Source organism: Paramormyrops kingsleyae, chromosome 22 (assembly GCF_048594095.1).
Source record: "Paramormyrops kingsleyae isolate MSU_618 chromosome 22, PKINGS_0.4, whole genome shotgun sequence".
Lineage (NCBI taxonomy): Eukaryota > Metazoa > Chordata > Actinopteri > Osteoglossiformes > Mormyridae > Paramormyrops > Paramormyrops kingsleyae.
In genome coordinates this window covers 10,460,155-10,485,637 of record NC_132818.1, presented here as the reverse complement: position 1 = coordinate 10,485,637, position 25,483 = coordinate 10,460,155, and the positions used below count along the sequence as shown (strand labels likewise).

The 25,483-nt window shown below is 49.6% G+C and overlaps 1 protein-coding gene across 1 annotated transcript; it reads right to left on the bottom strand.

The window, feature by feature from the left end:
- Positions 1–301: 301 nt before the first annotated feature.
- Positions 302–25,483, bottom strand: ints1 (integrator complex subunit 1). Its single transcript, XM_023798585.2, has 48 exons — positions 25,394–25,483; positions 24,822–24,897; positions 24,420–24,710; positions 23,767–23,963; positions 22,688–22,825; positions 22,088–22,247; positions 21,373–21,478; positions 20,696–20,882; positions 20,133–20,278; positions 19,907–20,048; positions 19,093–19,269; positions 18,669–18,777; positions 17,899–18,019; positions 17,721–17,798; positions 17,416–17,573; positions 17,186–17,282; positions 17,008–17,099; positions 16,092–16,152; positions 15,568–15,765; positions 14,985–15,114; positions 14,704–14,883; positions 14,366–14,515; positions 14,068–14,247; positions 13,216–13,320; positions 12,868–13,035; positions 12,522–12,633; positions 12,282–12,440; positions 12,058–12,204; positions 11,518–11,616; positions 11,254–11,378; positions 10,673–10,948; positions 10,424–10,583; positions 9,105–9,236; positions 8,439–8,616; positions 7,786–7,909; positions 7,566–7,696; positions 7,148–7,235; positions 6,406–6,641; positions 4,916–5,045; positions 4,705–4,838; positions 4,261–4,453; positions 3,871–3,998; positions 3,613–3,722; positions 2,411–2,524; positions 2,245–2,315; positions 2,064–2,155; positions 1,887–1,996; positions 302–1,163 (listed from the first exon to the last, which is right to left on the bottom strand). Exons 2-48 carry the CDS (start codon positions 24,874–24,876, stop codon positions 1,048–1,050), a joined length of 6,591 nt encoding a protein of 2,196 aa, XP_023654353.1. The 5' UTR covers positions 24,877–24,897; positions 25,394–25,483; the 3' UTR covers positions 302–1,047.

Sequence of the window (25,483 nt, the reverse complement as noted above, 5' to 3'; positions counted from 1 at the left end):
AGTTTTCCCTTATGGGGACCAGGAAACCGGTCTCCATAAGGGGAAAAAACTGATATTTATCACGTTATGGGGACATTATGTCCCCATAAGGATAGGTAATACACTCACACTCACACTCACACTCACACTCACACTCACACTCACACTCACACTCACACTCACACTCACACTCACACTCACACTCACACACCTTCTGGAAAAAGAAAGTTAGTATTAGAAACCTGTAAAACACAGTTTTCCCCACTTCAGCAAGCCCATTAAAAATGAACAAGCAGATTAATAAATAAACAGATGCAGTCAGTCAGGGTGTAAAATCACACACTGCTCTTATATTTAACTACATGAGAAGAAAGTCTTGGCCATTCGAGCCAATTTCCAGCCTGGTGATCATTCAGCTCCAATGCCAGGCGCTCGGGGGCCGTGAATACACCGACAGCCGCTCGCACCCTCCCTGGGAGCGTCGGCGGGAATGTGACACGGAGGACACTGCGCTTTGCTCGAGTTCCCCATCGCATCCACTCAAGATACAACCACAGACTGATGTCACTGGTAAAGTGTAATCCTAATCAGCTGAAGTGTTTCAGTGCAAAAACAAAGAAAAATAATTTCCTGAAGATTTTAATAAAAAATCTGAACAGGCAAAGTGTTGGACAGCCCTAAGTAGGACATTGCTGTGACACTAATTCCCTGCAGTAACTTCCAGATACAGCAAATGCCTTAAAGTCTGCTACCCCTCTTCCCTTGTGCAGATACTGATGTCAGGTGTTTACACTAAACAAATACCCAAGTTTCGTGATCACTCAGAACACCATGCGCACAGAAACCCACCCATTGCAAAAATCGGGCTGAAAGGCTTCCGCCTCTCTCCAAGGCGAAAAAACATTTGGCTGGACACTTCCAATCACGTGGAGGAAGCCCAAATAAGCCGCTGAAAGGCTCTGCGTGAGACAAGTGTGGGTGTTTGTTTATTTTTTAAAAACAAAAACAGATTCATCTGCAGCTCCCTCCAAAGCCGATGGATGAGGTCGGGGGGGATTCCTCCCGCACTCAGGTGGTTGATTCCATGCGAAGAACCTTCATGGACTCGGAGATCATGGAACTGGTGTCGATTTGGCCGTAGATGCCCACCAGGAACACCTTGTGTAGTAGGATATCGGCGTGCTCTGTAGGCAGAAAGCCATAGAAATGCATAAAATATCACAGACATTTTATATGATGCTCACAGAAAGTCTTGGAATGCTTGCTTAATTCAGTAAAAATATTGCACATTTATTGGTTTTATAACAAAAATCTTTTTATTACCTTGTTTACAAAAATATATGTCACATTAGAAACAACCAGTTATTTTAAGTAAAACATTCAAGTAATAATCAATTGAAACCCAAATTATAGTTCTAAAAGAGCTGTTCCGAGTTAAAATGTTCATTGACAAGCAGACTCACTGGGTGCATTTTATTTAGTAACACCTTTGCAACAACATAAAACACCAAACATTAGTATTTAGTATCACTTTGGGAGCCAATGACTACAACTTCAATAATGTCAGGTAGATATGTGCAGATATTTAAATTGCTTTTCAATGGCCTTTTGTTATGAAACCAGCAAGTTTGCAACATTTTTAGAGAATTAAGCAAGCTTCCCAAGACTGAGAGCACTGAATATTTTATAGAGAAGAACACAGAGTCACATTGCAGGGGACACTGTTGCTACCCACTATGCTAACTAACATTCACGGGACACCCCTCTCCAGTGAACACCCCTCTCCAGTGAACACCCCTCTCCAGTGAACACCCCTCTCCAGTGAACACCCCTCTCCAGTGAATACCCCTCTCCAGTGAATACCCCTCTCCAGTGAACACCCCTCTGCAGTGAATACCTAAAGGTACCTTGACAGAGCAGCACGTATTCCGGAAGGTTCCTCAAGGCCGTGTTGACCACGTCAAAGTTGCCGCTGCCCATGCAGTACATGACGGTGGGCAGGAAATCGGTGGCCATGCTGAAGCAACAGAGGGAGAAGGGTCACGTCGCGGAGTGCTTGGCCGTCTCCACGGCGACAGGCCTACCTGGGGTTGCTCTGGATGCAGCGCAGTGCCAGGTTGAAGGCCATGTTGCGACACAGCTCCTCGGGGGACTGCATGAGCCTCTGCAGGTCGTTCTGCACAGACAGGACGGGTGGTCATCCATAGGGCTTCCCCCCCTAGCCCCCCAGGCTGAGTGGGCCTTACCGGAAAACGCCACTCTTACCGTGAAGTACTGGATTATCTCAGGGTTCCTCTTGGACTTCTCCTCCACTTCACTTAGGGCCTCCAGGACGTCTGCAACGAGAGTGGTGGTTTAGCGGGACGCCCCAGGGGCCCAGGAGAAGGGCACCTACACGGTGCGATCACACACGCGGCGAGACGGGCGTCACCTTCCACGGCTTCACCCATGGAGATCTTCTTCAGGTACTTGGTCATATCGGCGGCAGTAAGCGGGGCAGAGGCCGAGATGCTGACCAGGGGGAGGGATCCCGTGGGGGCGTCCTCTGAGGAAATAAAAACAGACCGTGAGTCCAAGAGCAAACAAAGCAGCTCGCTGGACTCCAACAGAGACTCCTCAGATCTTCAACAGTCACCGAGTCTGTAAAGACTCTGCAAGCAGTGAGCTAGAATGCTCCGCCAGTAACTCCCCCCGTCATTATACCGATCCACTGACTGCCCCCCCATTAGAGAAGATCATTAGAATGATCCACTGATTGCTCCCCCTATTAGAGAGGATCATTAGAACGATCCACTGATTGCTCCCCCTATTAGAGAAGATCATTAGAATGATCCACTGATTGCTCCCCCTATTAGAGAGGATCATTAGAACGATCCGCTGGCTGCTCCCCCTATTTCTGAGGATCATTAGAATGCTCCACTAGCCCCTCTAGAGTGAACCATAGGAACCATAGAAACTCCGGCTGCTGGGATAACACAAGTCTCTCCTCCTGTCATTCCCCACACACTCTTTTGTGCAAATTCATTTTCTAGCAGTAATTAAGTAAACAAATACAGTGAAAAACTAATTTACAGTGATCACGGTAATAGTGATGAACCGCTTTGCCTTGCTGTAGCTGGTCTGCTTCTGGCTTGCTACCTAAGGCTAAAAGAAAGTCATTTTCTCTCAATGACAAATATAGACTCAAACTTATGATAAACCGCCAAAAATAAGCCAACGAGATGCAGCAGCGAAACTACAATAAGCTGTATTTTATGTACAGTACTGTACTGTATTATATTGTGACTGAATTATACACAGTTAAGTAATTTAATTTATACAGTACTGTAATTTGAAAAGCATTTGAAACGACTGTGCTGCATTTTGAAATCAAAATTAAATAGCGACTCTGTCCATTTTACTTTATATTCATGTAATGAATATAAAAATTGTGATTAGATGCTAATCTGCCTGAGACAGAAAGAAGAGAATAAAATTGTTATAACGATCATCCACTTATAGAGATCAATTTCACCCAGAGAGATGTGATCACTATAAGCGGCTTCCACTGTTTACATTATTTTTGCACCTTGCAGCTACAGTCTGCCTACCATCACACACGGAGTTTTGAGGGCTCTGAGATGTTCTACCCACCTTCCCTGTCGTCAGCAGCGCTCTCCGAAGACCCCGCCTTCACAGGTAGCGTGAGGCCAGCAAGCAAAGACTTGAGCTGCACCAGGTCAGGGTTCTCAGAGGAGAGCCCCCTAATGGACACACAGAGAACACTCAATAATCCCCGCACATGCTAATCTTAACTTCCTACAGCGACTCAGTTGTTCCAAACCACACTACAGCAGTAGAACAGTCACTCCACAAGGTAGAAAATCAAGGCAAGAGGCTCAGAAGACTCACTGCAGAATGTCAGAGTGTTTCTGCAGGTAAGGCACAGCAGCACTGGCGTCGTGAGTGATGTACTTCTGAATGAACTGCACGAACTTGTTGACAAAGACAGACAGCAGCCTGGAATACTTCCGGAAGTTCTATGGAAACAGAAGAAAAATTTATTTCTGCGACCGTCTGGAAAGTGGAAGCAGGGCTAGCAGGATGCAGGAAACACGGATGACTGTGCAGTTCATGCAGAGGAGGCCAGTGGAACATAGGGACAGGAAAAGGAAATGGGAAGCATCCAAAAGCACTACTTCCTGTTTTGTGTTGATATGACATCACCTTTTCAGAGGGAATTTTTCTGTGAGCCTCTGAATCAGTGGCCCAAACGCCGGGCTTAAAGCACTCATCACTCACCTGCAGGACCTGAATGAAGGAGAGGAGGGAGTCCTGCAGCGCCTCCTGGTGTTCGGCACGGAAGACCAGCGGCTGCAGCAGGTCCAGGATGGCCAGCACGTCGCTGAAGAAGGTCAGGTTGTTCTGCTGCCGGAACTCCTGGAAGTTGAGGTGGATGCGCCCTCGCAGGAGGGCAGCAATCATGGGCAAGTGCCTGGAGAGTGGGGGGGGGGGGGCACGGCATGATGTTAGCAAAAACCAGGGCAGGATGGGATTTCACCATTGCAACATTTACTGCCAACAACTTTATACCAAAACTGCCAGCAAACATGGTACTAGAATATAATCAACAAAGCAAATTTGTTTAAGGTTTCCTTAATGATAATTTGCTTAATGATGTTTATACAGACACTATCCACCCTGAAAGCCATAGGGTGGACATTTACAGACACCGGGCCGGCACACCTGAGCAGAAGCACAGGGTGGGACACGGCCAGCTTCCTGCAGGCCAGGTTGGCATCCGACACGCGGTTCTCCGCTGATTTGGAGTCTCCAGAGTCAGCCAGCAGCGTGATCAGCCGGTGGACCAGCACGTCCAGCTGGAGAAGGGAGACAGAATGAGCTCCCTGACAGGGTGCGGGGATGGGGGAGTCGTAGGAGAGGGGAGGTCCGGGACCTTGCAGGTGCTGCCATCAGCCTGGCCCTCGCTGTTCAGGGTGCTGCTGGGCAGGGTGACGTGCTGGATGACTTCCGGGAAGTGAAGGTAGATCTGCAGCAGCAGACTCTGACACCTCTTACTCATCACGCTGAAAAGGCAGAGCACCGCTGTCAAAATATACTGAACACAGAGACCAGTCTATATGCTAATCATGCTAAAGACAGTGAAAACATCTGTCAAAATATACTGAACACAGAGACCAGTCTATATGCTAATCATGCTAAAGACAGTGAAAACATCTGTCAAAATATACTGAACACAGACCAGTCTATATGCTAATCATGCTAAAGACAGTGAAAACATCTGTCAAAATATACTGAACACAGAGACCAGTCTATATGCTAATCATGCTAAAGACAGTGAAAACATCTGTCAAAATATACTGAACACAGAGACCAGTCTATATGCTAATCATGCTAAAGACAGTGAAAACATCTGTCAAAATATACTGAACACAGAGACCAGTCTATATGCTAATCATGCTAAAGACAGTGAAAACATCTGTCAAAATATACTGAACACAGAGACCAGTCTATATGCTAATCATGCTAAAGACAGTGAAAACATCTGTCAAAATATACTGAACACAGAGACCAGTCTATATGCTAATCATGCTAGACAGTGAAAACATCTGTCAAAATATACTGAACACAGACCAGTCTATATGCTAATCATGCTAAAGACAGTGAAAACATCTGTCAAAATATACTGAACACAGACCAGTCTATATGCTAATCATGCTAAAGACAGTGAAAACATCTGTCAAAATAGCATCCACACCCGTCACACTGAACACAGGAATCAGCATCCACACCCAACATACTGAACCCAGAAATCATCATCTACAACAGTTTAACTGATAACGAACACTGAAATCAGTATCTACCCCAGGGGTGGACAATCTTACCCAGAAAGGGTCGCAGTGACTGCAGGTTTTCGCCGCATATCCCTAATTAGATTACTAATTAGAGGACTGATTGACTGAAGAGTCCTCACACCTGGGTTTCAACGACTGACTTAAAGGTTACCCCAAAAACCTGCATACACACCGGTCCTTTGCGGATAAAGTCGCCCACCTCTGATCTACACCATCACATTATGAGAGTAAATCTCTGTCGCCGAGAGCCGTGTGGGAGCAGAGACTCACGCCACGGGCGACCATGAGATTCCAACCTTAGCCGTGGGTGACCTTCTTAGTCTAACCCCAGGTAATGTGGAGGACCCCCCCCCCCCCGCCCTCACCCCTCACTAAAGCGTGTTGCCCAGCTCTCAGTGACCTTGCCATCGGGCTGCAGAGACAGGACTCGATATCCTCCTTATAACAGACAAGCCCGTAGTCATTCCACAGCTCCAGGACATTATAAACATAAAAGGTGCCAGATTCAAAAGAAGCAGCGGATTAGAGCAGAAGCACAAGCACAGAGACAGAGGGTAAATAACCGCCTTACCTGTCACCCCAGCTCTTGATGTAGTTGATGAGGTACTCGGACACCTTCTTGACGTTCTGCAGGCCCCCGTGGCAGCAGCTGTGGAGCAGGGGCAGCCGGGACTGGATGAGGGAGCAGGAGGCAGACTCGTGGCCCCCGGGGGCCTGAGCGCTCATCTCCGACTCACACAGGATCAGGTCCACCAGGCTGATGAGCTCGGGTGCCGTCAGGCGCAGCATGAACTTCTCCATGCGTTTCTGCGGAATTTGGGCAGGGTGAGGAGGGGGGCGCTAACCAGGAATCGCGGTGTCCCTGCTCTTTAAAAGCTATGGATTTACACGGTAACGCCAAAGGATTTACTGAGTCCCATAATTTGCCATTTAAACATCAAGGGAAAATTAATGATGCACCGCAAATGCAATTAGCCAGTATGATTTAACTACTGCTTGATAATCACGCTTGTACAAACTCCCCCACCCCAGCAACCGGAACTATGGCCTTCAGAGTCGACAGTAAAAGTGTAGCTCACTGGGTTAGGACACTATGCTTGTTATGGGAAGGTTGCTGGTTCAAATCCCATGGTCGGTGGAGTGATGTCACCTTTGGGCCCATGGGAAAGACTCATAACTTAATTGCTGGCTGACCCTGCTTTTCTTAATCACTTTAAACAAAACAAAAACTTAAATTTAATTTTTGGGGGAATTACAGAAATTCACGTTTTAACCTTTGTCATGGCACCGGGGTGAGCCAGTAGGGGGCGTACCTGAGGTGTTTTCTGGTCACGGCCCTGCCAGATCCGGGGGATGCGGCTGCAAGCCCACAGGAAGTCCAGGGCGGACATGGGATCTAACCTGAGGGACGGGATGGGCCACAGTGAGATAAAGGATGACCAAAGCTCATTTAATATCCTAGCCCAGTGTTTCCCAATCGGGTCCTCAGGGACCCACAGCTGGTCCACGTTTTTGCTCCCTCCAAGCTCCCTGTCAGACAGTCCACATTTTTGCTACCCGGGCACTGGGACGGTCTGAGAGGGAGCTCAGATGGAGCAAAAATATGGACTGTCTGTGGATCTCTGAGAACTGGAATGGGAAACACCAAGCACGAAGTCTGTAAGAGATACTTATACACATTAACAGCTGCTTTATGCTCCTCTCTGGCCCGGAACCAAACTGTGATCCTACCTCAGCTCCTTCTGCTTGCTGAGCAGGGCGCCGATGCATTGGTGTAGGGTGCTCCAGTTGGACTGGTGGGTCAGCAGGGCCAGGAGATAGGGCCTGTAGGATGGGCCCAGCCCCGCCTGGCTGCCCTTACCCTGCAACAGAAAGGCCAGGGGTCAGGTGCTCATCACACGTAACGTCCGTGGGAATCACACACGCACGGCGCCTCTCCCAGCGGAGTCACCTTGTTCAACGCGAAGAGCAGCTTCTGTTGAATATCTGGGCAGATGGAGGTGACCTCAGGGTCCAGCAGCTCCAGCCAATCGACCAGCAGCCCAGAAGCGGAGCCCGCCGTCGTCACCTCGGAGCTGCCAGACAGAGCAGGCACGTGGAAAAGCGCCTCATTCCAAAATACGCAACTTCCCTGGCTGCACGTCTACCTATCTGCCTATTTATAGCCCCCTACGAGAATTCTGCGCACCCAGTCAGACCACATGAAACGAAAAAAAAAATATGGAGGTTACATGATCTAAAAAAAGCTTCATGCTTTCAGTCCCAATGCTGATCATTGACAGAAACTTACAGGTGAAGCTGGTTGAACAGGAAATAGCCAAGAACAAATAAACATGCCAAAGAACAACCCCCCCCCTCGCCCCCCCCCCCCCAAAAAAAACCCAATGCTTGTTTTTCAGACTCTCAGCTTGAGATCATTGACCGATCCCACATCCAGGACCAAACATTTCAACAGACAGTGGCTGCCGTCCATCCAAAGTAAACACGCGCATTGGTGTCATTCCTGGCCCGCCAACGAGCTCAGAGCGCTTTCACATTAACAGGCAGATGGGGCCTCTAACTGAGGAGAACGTGGCTGTGTTCGGCCCAGAGACGCCTGCTTACTTGTTAGAGTCCACTTCCATTTTCACAGCACTCTCCTCGGTCTCCTGGAGGAGCATGGAGGTCACCATGGCGACAGGGCCCACCGTGCTGGCGGCTCCTGTTTCCATGCCGACAGTCATCAGTAAGGACAGAAGCTCCTCCAGGTAAGGGGACCTGGCCGCGATTAGCCCCTGCAACACTGAGGTGGACACAGCATTATGGGATGGAGCAAAACAAACAGCAGGTTTCCCAACACGGCGGAGGACTTTGGTGGGATAAATGATGAACTATTTCAAATGGACATGATTTCCCTAAATTCAAAACTGGCCAAAAATGATTAGGAATGATGCACATGTATGGCTCTTTACACCATTCTTACACAGATGGGATGCTTAACATGCAGGAAATGGGCGACAAATCCAGTGGTTTGCTGAAGCCAACTCCGTGGAATGGGCCGCAAACCTGTACAGGAGCAGCTAAGCTAGCGAGTGCATTCAGCAGAGTGAACCATGGTGGGCAAACACGGCAGCAGAACGCACCAACACCAGAGAGCTTCCAGCATGCCGCATTTCGACAACTGCCTGTCTATTTTTATCATGGAAATTCACAGTCATCTTTCATTGGTTTATCTCAGACATGTGACAGGAAGAGGAGGGCAGAAAAAAAAAAAAAAACAGCTACAGATACCTTTGCTGATGAGCTCGGGCTCCGCGTTGCAGGTGTCCCCAGCTCGCAGGGTGGCGATGACTGCCCGCACGGGCATGTCGGAGTCCCGGCGGTATGCCAGGGTCTCGGCCAGGTGCAGGAAGCCGGCGCGGGCTATGGGAAAAGAGCAGGCTATGGAGTCAGAATAGTGCCATATATACTTGTATGTGTACTTTCCAATTTGCACCCGTAAAATGAAATTTAGAATGGTTTTCAAGTACAAAACCTGTATTGCAAATCCAAGTCCTCTTGCAAATACCAACCTGCGAGTGCAAATTGACACTTGCGCACATAAATAATTTTGGCACTAACATGTACCATACATGTGCATCAGTGGTTTTATGATTGGCTAGAAAATGAATTAATTTGATTGGTGGCTATGCGAGCAAATATTTATCTGCAAAGCACTAGGCAAGTTAGTGCCAAAATTATGTGCGCAAGTGTGAATTTGCACTCGCAGGTTGGTATTTGCAAGAGGACTTGGATTTGCAATACAGGTTTTGTACTTGAAAACCATTCTATCTTTGTAAAAAATATTTTTATGAAGATGTTTGGTTTTGCATTTACAAAAAATATTGGCGTGTATTTGCAAAATGTTTTTCACGTTCATTCACAAATCTTCATATACAAGTACAGATCACGTGACGCATATTTCTGTTCAGTATTTTGCGAATTAAAATTGTGTTCAGTGCAAGAAAATTTCATTTTACGGGTGCAAATTGGAAAGTACACATACAAGTATATATGGCACTATTCTGACTCCATAGCAGGGGCTGTTAGGGAAAGCGGCATCGCAGCTGCTGGAGCAGCACTGCAGGACAGTTGGGAGTATCCAGGGAAAACACAAAAAGCCTGGCAGTGCCATCTAGTGGGAGGGGGGCACAGGTGTTACCCCCAGGAAAAAATAATCCCTTACAGGAAGTCTACAAAGGCAGGTGTTTCCTTAGGAAAGGTAAACAAAGTCTTCCTAGGCAGAAGGAAGATTGCAGAGTAATTCATTTGGTAAGGAAGATTAGGCAATATGTCTGCAGGACAGAATCCAGACCCCCCAAAGGGTGCCCCGGGCATGCAGCAAGCAGCCGGAATCTAAACAGTCTCTAAAGTACAAATAAGACTTGTAACTTGCGTAAAACGTAAGAGATAATATTCTGCCAAATGGTAATAAACAGTTTATGCTTTGTGCTCCATCAGTGGGAGCGTAGAGCGTATGGTCAGACTTCCACGGGGGAGAGGATACAGCTGGTGCAGACGACACTGACAGGGGATTGGCTGGGGGGGGGCAAGGGGGCGGGGCCACCTACCGTCGCAGAGGCGGTGCTTAGGGGAGAACTGCGTGGCGAAGGACTTGAGCACGGAGAGCAGAGGCCCAGCCTCCACCCCGGGGCTCTCCATCCAGGTGAGCATCTCCAGCACCGCCTTGAAGAAGACAGAGGAGAAGGCGACGTCCTGGGGCACACGGCGCTGGGGTGGGATGGGGGGGAGAGAGATCTCTGCATTATCTGTGTTGGTCACATGTCTGCGGGGGGGGTGGGGGGTCGGGGCCATATTACCTGGTACTGGTGAAGCAGCCGCAGAAGAGGGCAGGAGAGGGCATGTTCCCTGTGCATGGCAGCCACTAGGGGGCCGGCGTGGGCGGAGCCCAGGAGGCCCATGAGGGCCTGCAGCAGGTGGGAGGCCACGCCCCCAGGCTGGCATTGGCCCTGGCGAGCACGGGAAAGCTCCTGGCCCAGGGTCTGCTGAAGGGCCAGGGAGAGCTGGCGGGGGGGCGAGGCGGGCCGGCGGGGGGGCGAGGCAGGCCAGCGGGGGTCCACCTTGAGGGGGAAGAGCTGGAGAAAGCGGCGTGCTCACGTAAGGCCCACAGATCGGCGTGGTCACGCTCAGCTGAGAGGAATTCTCAGTAAATGGGGCTCCGGGTGATTAAGGGGCATGTGCGAATAATTAGGGGCATAAGAGTCACTGCTTCCAGTTAAAGCCGCTAGTATAAACAGGAAGTGAATTCCATCTCCATGCCTGAAGGACAGCAGAAAGTTTGCGAAATAACTAAAATAATCACGTTCTGGGGTAAGTGGTCTGAAAAGAATTCTGGGAAAAGTAATGGACCCACCAGAAATATTATTTTTTATATAGGTACCTGAAGTAGTATTGCAGTGAAGTCATCATCAAGACTGATCGCTGGAATTTTACTGGCTGCGCAGATCTTCACCGGGCCCTGAGCCGTCTCCACTGCAACCTTAGCGTGACTCAGATCAGTGGCATCTGGAAGAGTGACACGGTTAAGGAAACCCTGTCCGCGTGCTCATGAAACATGCAGCGCTTACACAGGCACGGGCTCTGGAAATCACATGCTTTCAGGAGCTGCACTGAGAAGCATCCAGAGAATAAGAGAAACACTGACCTCTGCTGGGCGGGACAGAGGCACTGAGCAAGCTGTGGAAAGTGTGCCCCCCGGTGGCCCCTCGCTCATGCTGCACCTCGACCAGATGAGCCATGTAATCTGAGAGGAGACACACCAGCAAATTTACACAACAAACACTGAGCTCCCCAGAAGCTAATCAGCTAGCAAAACAAAAGACACGAAAGCAACAGGGAAAAGGTAACAGGAATAGGGGGAGGCAATAAAGAAAAGCATTTATTTTCTTATTCTTTTATTTTTATTTGTATTTATTTTACTTTCTCGCTCAACATTCATTTTCCTATTTTTACAGATTTATTTTTTTAATCGCACACCAATAACTCCATAGGTAGCATACAGATTAAGGGCAGGAAATGTAGCCTGTAGGTTGTTGGTTCAAGCCCCAAAAAGAAAACGTGTTTGTATTTGTTCACTACATGAGTTTTGCTGCTAAGCAATGCAACAGCCAATGAAATATGAGCTGACAGATTCTGCCACTAACGGACCTAAACAGAGATCCCTCCGGATAGGCCAGTGACTTACTCTTGTCCATGATGTTCTGCTCCAGCGTCTGCGGGTCATGGGTCACGGCCTGGTCTAGGTACTGCAGCAGCTTGCTCATGCTGGACACGGGAATCCCGAAGGACTGAACAAACAGCAGCAGCTGCTGGGGCTCCAGGTCCTGCAGGGCTTTGAGGGCAGTGAGGGTCAGGCTTCCAACACGCCCCTGAAAACCTCAATACCACCCCCAACTCTGCCCCTCCTACCTGCGTCAACCAATCGGGAGACCTCCGACCGGATCATCCTCAGCTTCAGCCAATCAGGCAGCAGCAGGGCCTCCTCCGAGGTGTCCACCAGGAAGGCGGTGGGGAGGGGCTTCTTCTCAGGGAACCAGATGTCCAGAAGGTTGTGGAAATCGCTCTCCCCTAACAATCAACAGGGGGACTTAGCTTTGCAAATATGGAGCATCGAAACACGACTTCCGGTAGGGAAGATACCATTCTCACCCTTAGGGGGGCCCAGCGTCAGCAGGATGACCATGGCGTGGACCACCAGGATGTGCATGGTGGCCGTTTCCCCCGTGGTCCAGCGCAGGAACACCTGGTCCTGGGACTCCGACTGGTGGATGATGTGAGAAATGCAGGTGAGCACATGCCTGACCGTGCTGCAGAGTTACTCTGATCAGCTTTAGAGAGGCAGAGAATCTTACGGAGTTCAGCTAGGAAAGGTTGGTCACCACCCCAATGCATCCATCAATTACTCAATTACTGACAATTTCTAAACTAATAGCTCCTGAAGACACTGACGCTGGGGCCCGCCCACGTGGGCAAGGCTCCGAATGGGCTCCCTCACCCAGCTGTAAAGATCCTCCCCTTCCTTGGTCTTCCTCATCCTCCTGATGTAGGTGGAGAAGATGGACAGGAGGGCGGAGAGCACGGCGTCAGACTCGAGCCGGTACATGTGCTTGCAGAAGAGGCTGTTCATGATAGTGGAGCGCTCCACGATGAGCCGCGCCACGTCCTGAAGGCCCGGGTGGACGGAACAAGGGCGTTATTTCGGCGTCCAATAGCAGTGCTCACAGCGGGTCACATGTTCTTCATAACGCACCAATGGCTGGAGTATTGGAAGGTCATGACCTTTACCTCCGGAGGCATAACCCTGATGGGAGGAACGGCGGCAGGGCTTGGGGGTCACACTCACCAGGGCCAGGTCGTTGTGAACGGCCTGCTGCTCCACCGGTGAGTACTGGGACAGGTAGATGAGGTAAGCGCTTATGGTCTGGGGGTCCGTCTCCATGTGAATGGCCTGGGAGATGAGGTGCAGGCAATCGTGAAACACAGGGCACACTCAATGTGCAGCTCACCTCATCCATTCATCTACCCATCCATCCATCCACTCACCCATCCATCCATCCATCCATCCACCCACCACAGCGGCTCAGGGACCCGGGACACACCACACTGGCCGGGTTTTATTTACAAATCACTAAAACACGCATCCATCCTATAACTTTGTTCAGGGTTGTGGGGGGGCCTGGGGCCTATGGCAGGCAGTACAGGGCACATGCAGTCAAATAATACGGCCAATTCAGAAGCCAATTAGAATAACTGCATGGATACTAGAGTAGCTGAAGGTAACCCACCCAACCTGAGGAGAACATGCTAATAGGGCGCGGCAAGTAATCTAATGTATTTCAGTTGTGATTATTTTGTTTTGATAAATGGTGGAAGCCAAAGTCACGATATAATCATCATTGTCGCTTTGCAGTGATGCTCTGGTTTTATCTGGTGTCATAAACGCAATGCAGCCCTTTCCAGCCCATTTTCATTTGTCAAATTATATATTATATAATTTATTATATAATTATATATAATTCTGACAAATAAGTTGAATAAATTCACAATATTTTCATAGTTAGGAAGTAATCGCGTTCCATTATTGTGAAAGTATTGACCGAAATAATCAAGATTACGATTTTTGAGTAGCCCTACATGCTAACGACACACACACACACACACACACACACTGACACACACACACACACACACAGACCTGCTGCAGGGCGCTGGCGGCCATGGCCCTCACGCTCGCGAACAGCGGCAGTTTCGGCAGGTCTGTCAGCAGCCACTGGTAGCCCGGCAGCAGCTCGGCATCCCGCGAGTCGTCCTCCATGGGCTGCTCCCGCTCCTCGCCGTCCCGTTGGCCGCCCTCCGTCAGCACCAGCGACAGACCCTGCCGCGCACACCAGACATTGGTCAGCCGCTGACAGGGGGCAGGCCTCGTACGCCGGAAGTGCTCTCGCCACTCACACCTCGACGGCACCCTCTGCTGGCCCCCGGACGAAACGCACCTTCATGGCCAGCACCCTGGACGCAGCCTGTGGGGAGCTGAGGCGGCGCAGGAAGTACTCGAGCACCTCGCAGGTGGTCTGCTCGTCCGCCTTGGGGCCCAGGAGCAGGTCCTGGAGACGCAGGAGGAGCTGCCGCTGTTTCTGCTGCCGCTGGGGTGGGGAGGGGAGGGGGGGGGGGGATCGTTGCTACAGCTGTTACAGCTTTACTATTCAATTATATTGTACAGAGCGACAAGACGGATGCTTTAGCTATTAAGCGACGCCATATTGTTCTGCTAGCTGGGTGACACTTTTTAACCACTAGGTGGCGACATCATCTGATGGGAGGGGTCCCACACCTGTCTCTTCTTGGCTCTCTGCTCCTTGCTCTCTGCCTCGTCCTCGTCCTCGACGGGCGGCGACTCGTCGGCAGCGTCGTGCAGCAGGAACTCGCACAGGCACTGCACGGGCAGCACGTCCAAGGACCCCTCGCTGGACTGCACGAGGTCGGCCAGCCAGGGCATGGACTGCGACGAGGCCTGCGGGGAGCGGGAGGGAGTGAGCGCGCTCAGAAGGGACTCCGGGAAGGAGGGGATGGAAGGAGACTGCCGGCAGGACAGAAAGCCCCCCACTGCCCTACCTGTCTCTGGATGATGTTGAGCAGGAAGTCTGGGTTGCGGCTGCGGCAGAGCAGGTGGCCCAGGCGCAGGGACTGGTTGAGGCTCTTCACCTGTTCCTGGATGAGTGGCGGTGGCCTGCGAGGGGGCCCCCTACAGGCACGCACAGAAAGTGCACCAAATAAAAATACCGAACGTGGTATTCCCGCGAGGGTGACCTGAAACCTCAAAAATTGCATAAACGCTACTCCCGGGACGCCATGACGAGGCCTGCGGGTCACCGCACACCCTGGGGGGGGGGAAGGCAGACAGAACAGAATGTACCCAGCAGAACACAAAAATGAAGGAAGAAAAAAAACTAATAATTCTATCTTCAAAAACAAATGTTTACGCAACAGAACAGCAAGTTACTGAATTAATAGGATATCACCCCCAAACCTGAGAGCACACAAGGCCAGAAGAGGTCATTACGACAATGTGTGCTGGATCTTAACTGTGAAATCTAACCCCGTTTATTTAAAAGAATGGAGAATCAGGCTTCATACACGCGGGAGCTGGTTGCCTGGCAACACCTCCCTGCCCGGGTTGAATCTGGCGCCCCCTTACTGCGGGTCCAGGCTGGTCAGCTGCGACAGCAGCAGGCTGTTGCTCTCGGTGATGGTCTGCTTGGTGGACGCGGCTGCCAGGTGGCTCTCGAACGCCAGGATCTCCTGCTTCTCCCGCTGGGAGATCTGCAGCTCGCGGCTGATCATCTCCGTCTTGGTCTCCTCATCAGCCACCGTGCAGGGGGGGTAGGTATAATTGCTGTGTGGAGTGAGGGGGGAGCAGGTTGAGGGGCAGGACGCGTGGGAAGCAGGCCAGGCGGATTCAGAGGGTCCTTCCGCAGACCAAAGACATGTGGTTAGGCTTCTAGAAATTGCCTATGAGTGTGTGGCTACGCCCTGTAGATGACTGTGATGACCTACAGGGGGCGTCCCAGCCCTGAGCCCTGGAGACCCCAAGCAGGATAAGTGGATGGATGGATGGATGGATAAGTGTTTATGGGGTAAACAGAGAGAGGATGACACATGCAGCTGGGGATAAACACCGCGAGCTAACGTTGCGGTACCGTTATGTTACTATTGACTTACTTGGTCATGACCATCTCCATCAGCATCTTCAGGGTGGGATAGCCGTCCCAGGCAGCCATTCCTGCACGAAAGACGCACAGCACTGATGATTACAGTAAGAATCATAACAATCCCAAAAACAGGGCGACTCTAGTAGACTCTGGTCACTCCCTCCACATCCCGAGCGAATGGTACATCCCAGCCAAGCTCTTTGTTTAATACTAAAATACTTGTTTCAAAGGATTTTCAAATTAAATCTGTCAAACCCAATAATGATATTCTTCTTTTACAAAAGAACAGCCCAGAACTTTATTTAATTATGAAGCCATTGTATTTCACAATGCTGTACCCAGGGCCAAAATCAACACAGGGAGGGGCGGAGGGGCACCTTAAAGGCGCAGTTCATCCTAAAATTGGAAAAGATACGTTTTAGAGGGGCTTTGGTGCTCCCTATCCATCTAGATCATTCTGCTCGGAGATGCCTAGTTTTAGAGATATCGCTCGTAGAAATGTTGTATCACTGGGCAGAAGATATGAGCACTGAAGATATGGTTTGTGGAGTTCGGTAGAAAAAAAATAGTTCCTACATTAAGCTGCTCACAATAAAGTCTGTGGATTATCTTGAGTGACCACATCATGATATCTGGGAAGGGACATTGCCATTGAATTTTCCAAATGTATTTTTTGGCAGTTTAATCACCACAGAAAGAATGCCATTCAGTCCCATTATATTCAAGAGAAGACCGACATTTCTATGATCTCCAAAACTAGGCAACTCCCAGCAGAACAACCTAGATGGATAGATACCGCTAAAGCCCCTTCAGTTTTAAGGTGAACTGCCCCTTTAAACCTTCAGGCTATCTTCAAGTTTGAGACGAACAGAAACCCAACCCTGTGCCAGAAGCACCTGATGGAAACCCAGTGGGCGGAGCCTTACCTATCTTCTGGGGATTAAAGGCAGCCACCACAAGCAGGAGGAGCCAGGCTTTCCAGTACAGCGTCGAAATGGCCAGGTTCGGGGGCTGGTACCTTAAAGGAACAGGCAGGATCCACATGACCACACCCCCGAGCAGGAGTCCTGCCCCACACCACCGCACCGCACTGTGAGGACCTACCCTGCAGGCAGCTGGATGTTTTCTGGGTGGTGGTAGGTGCACAGGTTGAGTACAGCCTCGATTAGCTGGATCCTCTCCACCCTAAGCACCTCAAGATCTACAGGGACGGGACAGACACATTCGGGGCCTGAACTCTCACCTTGAACACAGTGTCTAATAGCGCTGCTTGTTGTACAGGATGGAGGAAGGGGGATAATAGAGTCATGTGACCAGGGGGAAGGACCGCGCACCGTCGGACTGCACGCCGGCGGCCCTCTTCACCAGGTGGTCTGCCAGCTCCATGGCGTCGGCGGGGCCTAGGGGCAGCTCTCGGGACAGGCCGATCACCAGGATGCGCATCAGCGTGTCCTCCAGCAGGGGCACCTCTGAGCAGAGGCGCAGGAAGAAGCTGCCGTGGAGAACCAGGTCAAGACGGTCAAAGGAGAACGACCATGCTTAGCCTGCAGCATGTCCTCAGATCACAGCACCCCTAGGGCACCCCGCCTCAGAATACCCCTTTGGGGTGGGGGGACTTAAAGCATCAAGGGGGTCTTACTTTCTGTCGCTCTCTGGGGGCCAGTTGTCCCACTTGTAGTAGGTCTCTGGCTGCTCTGTGAAGAGGACCTTGTGGAGACTGGGGAACAGAGATGGACGCACTTGATGGGTCAGAATCAGGGCCGGGGTCGGACCCTATGACTACCTGAGGCCGACCCTCCACTTTGCTGCACACCTACCAGTGGACGTAGTCCTTGGGGCCCACTTTGCTGATGGTGGGCACCACTGTGTGCAGCCACCACACTGCGTCCCTCTGGATGGCGGCTATCTGGTTCTGGAAGGAACGCAGCACCTCCAGATCTGCGGGAAGCAACATCCCGGTTAATGAAAAGCCACCTCGGGGAAGGTCTCGGACAAAGCCAGGTCACAGATCTGAAACAGGAATGATCACGACCTTCGACCTCTGGACCCACTGTGCCCTTTTGTCAGCAGACATTGAAGCTGTAGTGTTGCACTGTTTATTAGCACCTACGTCTTATTTGTGGATCTTTAAATCGGTCGTACACACAGTACTGTCCAAACGCTGTCTGTGGATGTGTTGCTACAGTGTTTCTATTCACAAAATACTGCGTAATGTGTGGTTATCCACTGATATTGCTAGCAATGGCTAACAATTAACTGGGCTAGAACTGGGGCCTGTTTCAGAAAGTAGGATTGCTTAAGCGGACTACTTGTCGGATTTAAGGTGATCTGGACTAAATGTAAGTGAATGAAGATAAAGGTAATTTAAGCTGGAGTAAATTAAATCTAACAAGTTTTCCGGCTAAGCAAGAAATCTTTCTTTTTGAAACGGGTTCCTGGTTTTGCTAAATGGCTTTCCGACTTGCTTTACTGGAACGCTGTTAACTTGTGTGTGATGTCATTCCCAGTTCCGAGTTCTGACCTCGGAGGTAAGTGGAACGCAGCATAATACCCATCAGCACCGAGGCAGACGGAAGCCAATGCTTACTCTTCTTCTCTCCTTTGTCCCAGGCGATGCCGGCCTCCTTGACCTGGGCGGTAATGCCCAGCATCATGGAGACTGTGAGGAGGTCCGTCACCTGGATGACAAAGCGCTCCTGTGGAAAGGGAGACCCAGATTACAGTAATGTCTGTAATATCTGCCCCTGCCCTGCGAACTACAGAGGAATACTATCGATGACTCTTAAGCCTCTTTCAGCTACACTCAGAAACACACAGATATTATAAATACACATTTTTAAGTTAAAATTGTTGCTTGCTTTATGTGTACATTCTCATTGTGCTGGGGACACGTCTTCTCAAACTTGATCAGGCAAAGATCAACCACCAAAGAAATGAGAGCCCAGTAAAAATGTGCTGTTACAGGTGTGTCTCTGGGGAGCGCCGTCTGCGCTGAGCAGAGCCGGCTTCACCTTAAACTCCATGTCTACATAGGAAGACTCCTTCCGCTCCTGCATGAGCCCCAGGCAGAAGGACTGGAAGTTGATCTCGTGCTTGGTCTGCTTGATGATCTCCCTCAGCAGGGCTCGGGATGCCCGGAGATAATCATCTTTGTTGGTCAGCAAGTCTTGGAACACCATGGCTAGAAACTGGGAAGACGGACACGAGGGGGCGGCATTAAACCCAAACAGTGCCTCGGCACCACGAAGTCCAGTGGGCGTGTCTCACCATCCATCACTACAATTACAGACCAGCAGATGCTGTTCTCCAAAGTGACATACAAATGAGAAAGCAGGATCAGCCTCTCCCAGAATAAACTGGGATTTAGGGTCTTGTTCAAGAGCCCAACAGTGAAATTACTCATCCAGTCAGGGGATTTGCACCAGCAACCTTCTGATCACAGAGTCCTAACCCACAGCCACATACCTTCCATAAACATGCAAACATATTTAGGAAATGGGTGCTGGCACAAACAGAACAAAAAGGCCCTACTATTGCACAACTATGGAAGCCCGTTTCCGCCACCGGGGATAAAAATAATATCAAATTTAAGTCGAAATTATTATATCAAAATAACGAGACAACTCTCTCGAAATTTCGACTTAGTATCTCGAAACAAGTTTCTAGCTTTAATAACTTTTCATGGAATTTGTGACGGCAAAATGGGGTCACAGGCCAAAAAATGTTGGGAACCACTGCTCTAGAGCCACAGAATGTTCATCCAAGCTGACATTCTGACCCTCAGATGTGCCAGGCAGCTTCTTGCCAACATGATTCCCCGCTCACCTTGGGCGCCAGTTCAGGACTGTGCTGCAGGACGGTGTGGAGGACCTGCATGTTGTTGGGGTTCCGTGCATTGGACAGCTCGTTGAAGATCACCAGCTTCACCATGGTGCCCAGGTTATCCCGGTGGGCATTGAGGAGCTCCCTGCGGCCAGACATAAACCTCCCTCTCAAAAAGAACCTTAAAACCCTTAGAACCCTAACCCACACTAAATACAGACGCGCTTACCTCACACAAAGCATATAGTGGTTTAAAAGGACTTTGGGTTTGAGGCGGATCTTGATGAGGTTGGAGACCACCTCCATGTCGTCCGCCCCGTGGCTGTTGCAGTTCATGCAGAGCGACATCAGCAGGTCCTGGGCGGGGCGTGTCAGCTGCAGGAACGAGGACAGGACCCAACGTTACAAGAGCACAATAAAAGTGCGAAAATATCCACCCAACCCTAGAGATTTCCTAATTCGGGCAGACTATTCCGCATTAAACCCAAACAGTTTATGATTATACAAAAGCCAATGAGAATGGCATGTTATCCAGCTGCAACCTACAAATCATGATCGCTCAGAAAGAGCCTAAATACAACCAAAACAATAACATACAATAGAAAAAAAACAACCACCAAGGAAACTCAGGACTGGAGCAAATAGAGGGTTGAGGGACACTGCACCAAAATATCATTTTAATTGGCAAAGATCCATTGAAGTCTGTTTTTAAAAGTGCATATTTTCAAACAGGCAGAAGGCGGTCCTTCTCCTTCAAGGACCCCTCCGCTATGCTCCGCCCTCGGCACTCACCTTGGGGTTCTGCAGCCACATCTCAAGCCTCTGCACAGCCATGAGCCGCACCTCCTTGTAGCCGCAGGTAGCCGTCAGCAAACGTAGCAGGTTCCGCGACACGTTGTCCATGGGCTGCCGTCGGTTCAGCTGGTCACGCAGAACGTCCAGCACGTAGTCCTCCACGCTCTCGGCCAGCTCCTCGTACCTGCGGCCGACGGGGGACCGTGTCACCGTGTGCTGCTTCCCAGTGTCCCATACCCTCATTCTGGACTTTATGTGGGGTTTTTAGCCATAAACCAACATGGAAGTAAGGGGGGGCTGGGAACAGACATACTGCAGAAATGACGATATGATGAATGACGGACAGAGGCAGTCATGGAGCCAATGGGAGGCTGGTCCTCCTAAAATCAGGTCAGCCCCAGGTGCCTCCATTTTCATTGGCCCCAACTGATGTCAATCATGTCAATTAAATGAATCATTGCAGTAACAGGGATTTGTAATGGTGGGGAGGGACAGATTTGACCCACTTCATTTATATTATCATTTTGACTATATTTGGTGGCTATTCAGTGATGCAATGTTTTCGCCAAAGTAATCCGTAAGCTGCACTGGTAACTAACCTCCTGGACTGACTGAACAGTGACTGAACAGCAGCGACGTGGGCTGGAGAGCCCGGCTCTGACATTATGGCTCACCTGGGCATCACCTGTCCATCATCCTCAGGGCTTTGCTTCTCCTCTGCTATCAGCAGCTCTGTCTGGGCGTCATCCTCATCCGGAGTGGAGGGGTGGGGGCTGCTCCCTGCAGGAAAACATTTGTAGGACCGTCTCTCAGCACCTGCATGCAACACCTTCAGGAAAAGCCCCCCAAAGGGAACACATCAAGCAAGTGAGGGCCAGGCAAGTCTTTCATGTCGCAGTTAGCGCACCGGCCTCACCGCTAACGTCGCAGTTAGCGCACCGGCCTCACCGCTAACGTCGCAGTTAGCGCACCGGCCTCACCGCTAACGTCGCAGTTAGCGCACCGGCCTCACCGCTAACGTCGCAGTTAGCGCACCGGCCTCACCGCTAACGTCGCAGTTAGCGCACCGGCCTCACCGCTAACGTCGCAGTTAGCGCACCGGCCTCACCGCTAACGTCGCAGTTAGCGCACCGGCTTCCCTGCTAACGTCGCAGTTAGCGCACCGGCTTCCCTGCTAACGTCGCAGTTAGCGCACCGGCTTCCCTGCTAACGTCGCAGTTAGCGCACCGGCTTCCCTGCTAACGTCGCAGTTAGCGCACCAGCCTCACTGCTAACGTCGCAGTTAGCACACCGGCTTCCCTGCTAACGTCGCAGTTAGCGCACCGGCCTCACCGCTAACGTCGCAGTTTGCGCTGCTCACTAGTGCTGACGGACTTTGCGACCCAGTACCTGCACTGAGGTCTCCGGCAGAACGGCCAGCATCAGCCTGTAGCAGCATGCTCTTTGGGGGCATACGGGTGGCAAATGCTGTCTGGATGTTGTCCACAAAAGTCTTGCAGTGGCAGCTGTCCACCCAAATGCGCTCGCCCAAAGAGTCCTCAATATAAACCTGGACAGAACCACAGCGTGACTGAATATCGGACAATGGACATTTATTATCGAAAGTAGCATACAATTTAAAAAGCAGGGTCAGTCAGCCTTTGGAGCAAAAGATGTTAATAGAACCATTCTGCTGATCTTGGGATTTGAACCACTGACATTCTAACAAGCCCCCCCCCTGCACTTAGGTACACATCTTTCTACCCAGAATGCCACAGGCACTGCTTCATATGTCTTTAAGAAGCATACTTAAATTAAAAAATACTTTAAAAAATCATTAGTGCAAATAAATAGAAATTTGAAGCTACTCCCTGGGAGTTGTGAGGGAGCAAAGACATGGACCGTCTGGGGGTCCCTGAGAACTGATTTGAGAAATGCTGCTTTAAATAAGGGTGTCAAATGGTAAATATGGGTAAACAGTGAATACGCATGCTGTGGCCGGCCCCTCACTTTGACGAAGATCTCGGGCCAGTTCTCATCCTCCTCATAGGCAGCCATGAGCAGGTTACAGGCCAGCACCGACACCAGGCTATTCCCCTTGGTCTTAAAGTTGATGGATGTGTCCCGTCGCAGGAGGCTACACAGGGCCTGCACACACAGAGACGCTGGGATGTGACACGCCCGTCCTGCACCCATGACGCTTGAGGGGGAAGCCAGGCATCTTCCTAAAACTCTCATCTGGGAAACACTAGCAGCTCCTCAGAACTGCTCAGCAGCCAAACAGCCGTGTTACTCCTGAACAAACCAGCCTACTGCTCAACCATCCACCCTGAACACTCGCTATCCTGTCTGCAGTTCTGTTGCTACCCGGTCTACGCTTTGTTTTGTATTCATTATAACTTATAACTTGTGTAATGTGTATGACCAGACATGACAGAACAAATAATTTGTCGAGTATGTACAAGGTAAGGTGATTTTGACTCTGGAAAGGACATAAGGACATGCAACTAGATCAGACCTGTGCAATTACCTTCTTTGAAGAGCCAAATCTGAGCTTCACTGCATCAGCAGTGGCTATTTTTTAATGATTATGTCCCATAAAAGCCACAGCCAATAGTGAGAATTTCCGTTTCCCTTTTTAGAAAATCCATGCAGAAATTAATAACACAGGTGTATGTCACATGTTTAACTTAATTTACATATTTGATATTACTTTGAAGAAAGATTTGTGGGGAAAAATCTGTTCATCTGCATAGACCTGAACATAAAATTTCACCCAGTTTTTTTAAATTAACGTATTTTACTGATGACAGGGAAAAGTAAAAAAGCACCATGGAGTGGATATGGCCACAAGATGGGCTTTTGCTCAGATCTGAACTAGACAGTGGTAATATACTCAGAACCAGCATGCTTCATGATGAAATTCAGCTGTATAAATTACAACAAAGGTGAAAGGTAAAGTGTAACTAATAATAAAATTAAGTTTTAAAAAAAACTTTTATCGTATTTTTTTCCTCCCAAGAACTAAATTCTACTTCCCTATAACTGACCGTGGTCTGGGAAACGAAGGCCCCTCCCGCCACACCCACCTCTATGACGCCTTCAGTGGCAAAGACGTTGGGCTTGATCTTGGCCAGGTACATGAGGCTCAGGTACAGCGTGATGTCAGGCTTGGCACGGTTCATCTTCAGCTGCTTGACAGCTCCGCATAGTACCCCTTCGATGCGGTCGTCGTTACCCTCTGCTTCTGCCGCCTCGATCTCGTCCAGAAGTGCCGCGGGTGGAACTGTCGGAAAAAGCAGGAGGGTGAGGGGAGAGCTCACGCTATCACAGCACAGGAAGCACCGCCACGGAGACAGGATTCGGGAAAGAGAGAGGAGTGTATCTGATGTGTGTGGTGCATCGATCCTTATCCATCAATGGGACCTCAGCACTCACAAATCTCACAGAACCAGCCAAATACATCCAAAAAGCTCTTATTTGTGAGTCTCTCTATAATCAATGCAAAATATTGCAGCGGGAAGACATGTCATAGGATAAGACAATATGTTAATTATTTTTACACAAATTGAGATTAGACAGGAAATCGTTTCCTAATTTGGATGAGGTCTGGGTTGTGAGGTTGTTATGTGCTAGTCTTGTGTTAACTTAGGTAGCACCTTGTTCAGAAAGAAATGCTGTTTCACTTTTTAACTGTGTGCTGAACTAAATGTGTAGGGTGAGAAATGACATTGGGACTCACCTTCAATAGGCACAACGGAGGGTTCTTTTATCGAAGGTGATATGGCTCTCTTGTCCACAGCGGCTACATCAGCCAACCGGCCCAGAGCACTGACTGGAGGAGTAGCAGAAAGCTTGGGCCTCTTGGCTAGTCCAGCTAACCCGGACGAGGATGGCAGCGCCGACGAGGTCTCTCTCTTGCGGTCAGCGGGAAGACCAGCAGAGGTGGGTTTCAGGAGCACAGCTGGGGCCTTCGGCTCACTTGCCTGGCTTTTTGATCCAAGGGCTATAAAATCTCCAGGAGGTGGGTGTCCTGGAATACAGCAGCATCAATAACAAGTTAGGGACTCTTGGCAAATATTGCAGCAAAGTGTGGTAGTATTACTTGACATCCAAAGTACTGTGGCGTTAATCACGTCTGTACCTGATGGCTTTGCAGTACTCGGACGCCTAATTGTGGGAGGCTTCGGTCGATTCATCGTGCAACGACAACCTCAGACCTGTTGACATACGTGCACCTCTGAGCCAAAGACACTGATAAGTAAAATACTAACTGGATATACGAATAAAAAACACAATGCTACTGAATCTACCCCATATAGAAAGCGATTACTTTGGAATAAAGTAGTCAGATGTTGCCACCGTTATCCACAAAACTCTAGAAGCAGCTTGCTAATATCACGTGAAACACCAACTATCTACGCATTAAACCATAAACTATACCAAACCCCACATCGCACTGCTTGAGCTACTCGATCGCTCTTATTAAATAATGTACTAACAATATTTTAAATCGCAAACACAAAACCACTGAAATACAACATTAGCATCCGTATCCGAACTGAATCTAGACAGTTAACTCGGGTAGCACTAGCCAGCTGTAAGTATGTAGCTGAACAATAAGACTTCAGGAATTATATGGGGCTCCACTGCAACGTGTTAGATATACTGCATAATTCATTTTTTAAAACGAATGGCAAGGAATTGTATGCTTACTCCGTCTCTAAAAAAATCATGCGATTAACTAGAACACATTTTGCTCTTCCACTGACTGCAGTGTTTATTTCCGGTCCGACAGAACAGAAC

Excerpts from the sequence above, each read along its gene's own strand:
- ints1 (XM_023798585.2), bottom strand. The coding sequence starts at position 24,876 with ATGAATCGACCGAAGCCTCCCACAATTAGGCGTCCGAGTACTGCAAAG. Across the intron at positions 18,020-18,668 it reads GGACAAAGGAGAGAAGAAGA|ATCTGGAGGTGCTGCGTTCC; the intron begins GTAAGCATTGGC and ends TGCTTCCCGCAG. Across the intron at positions 13,321-14,067 it reads CCGCCAGCGCCCTGCAGCAG|GCCATTCACATGGAGACGGA; the intron begins GTCTGTGTGTGT and ends CTCATCTCCCAG.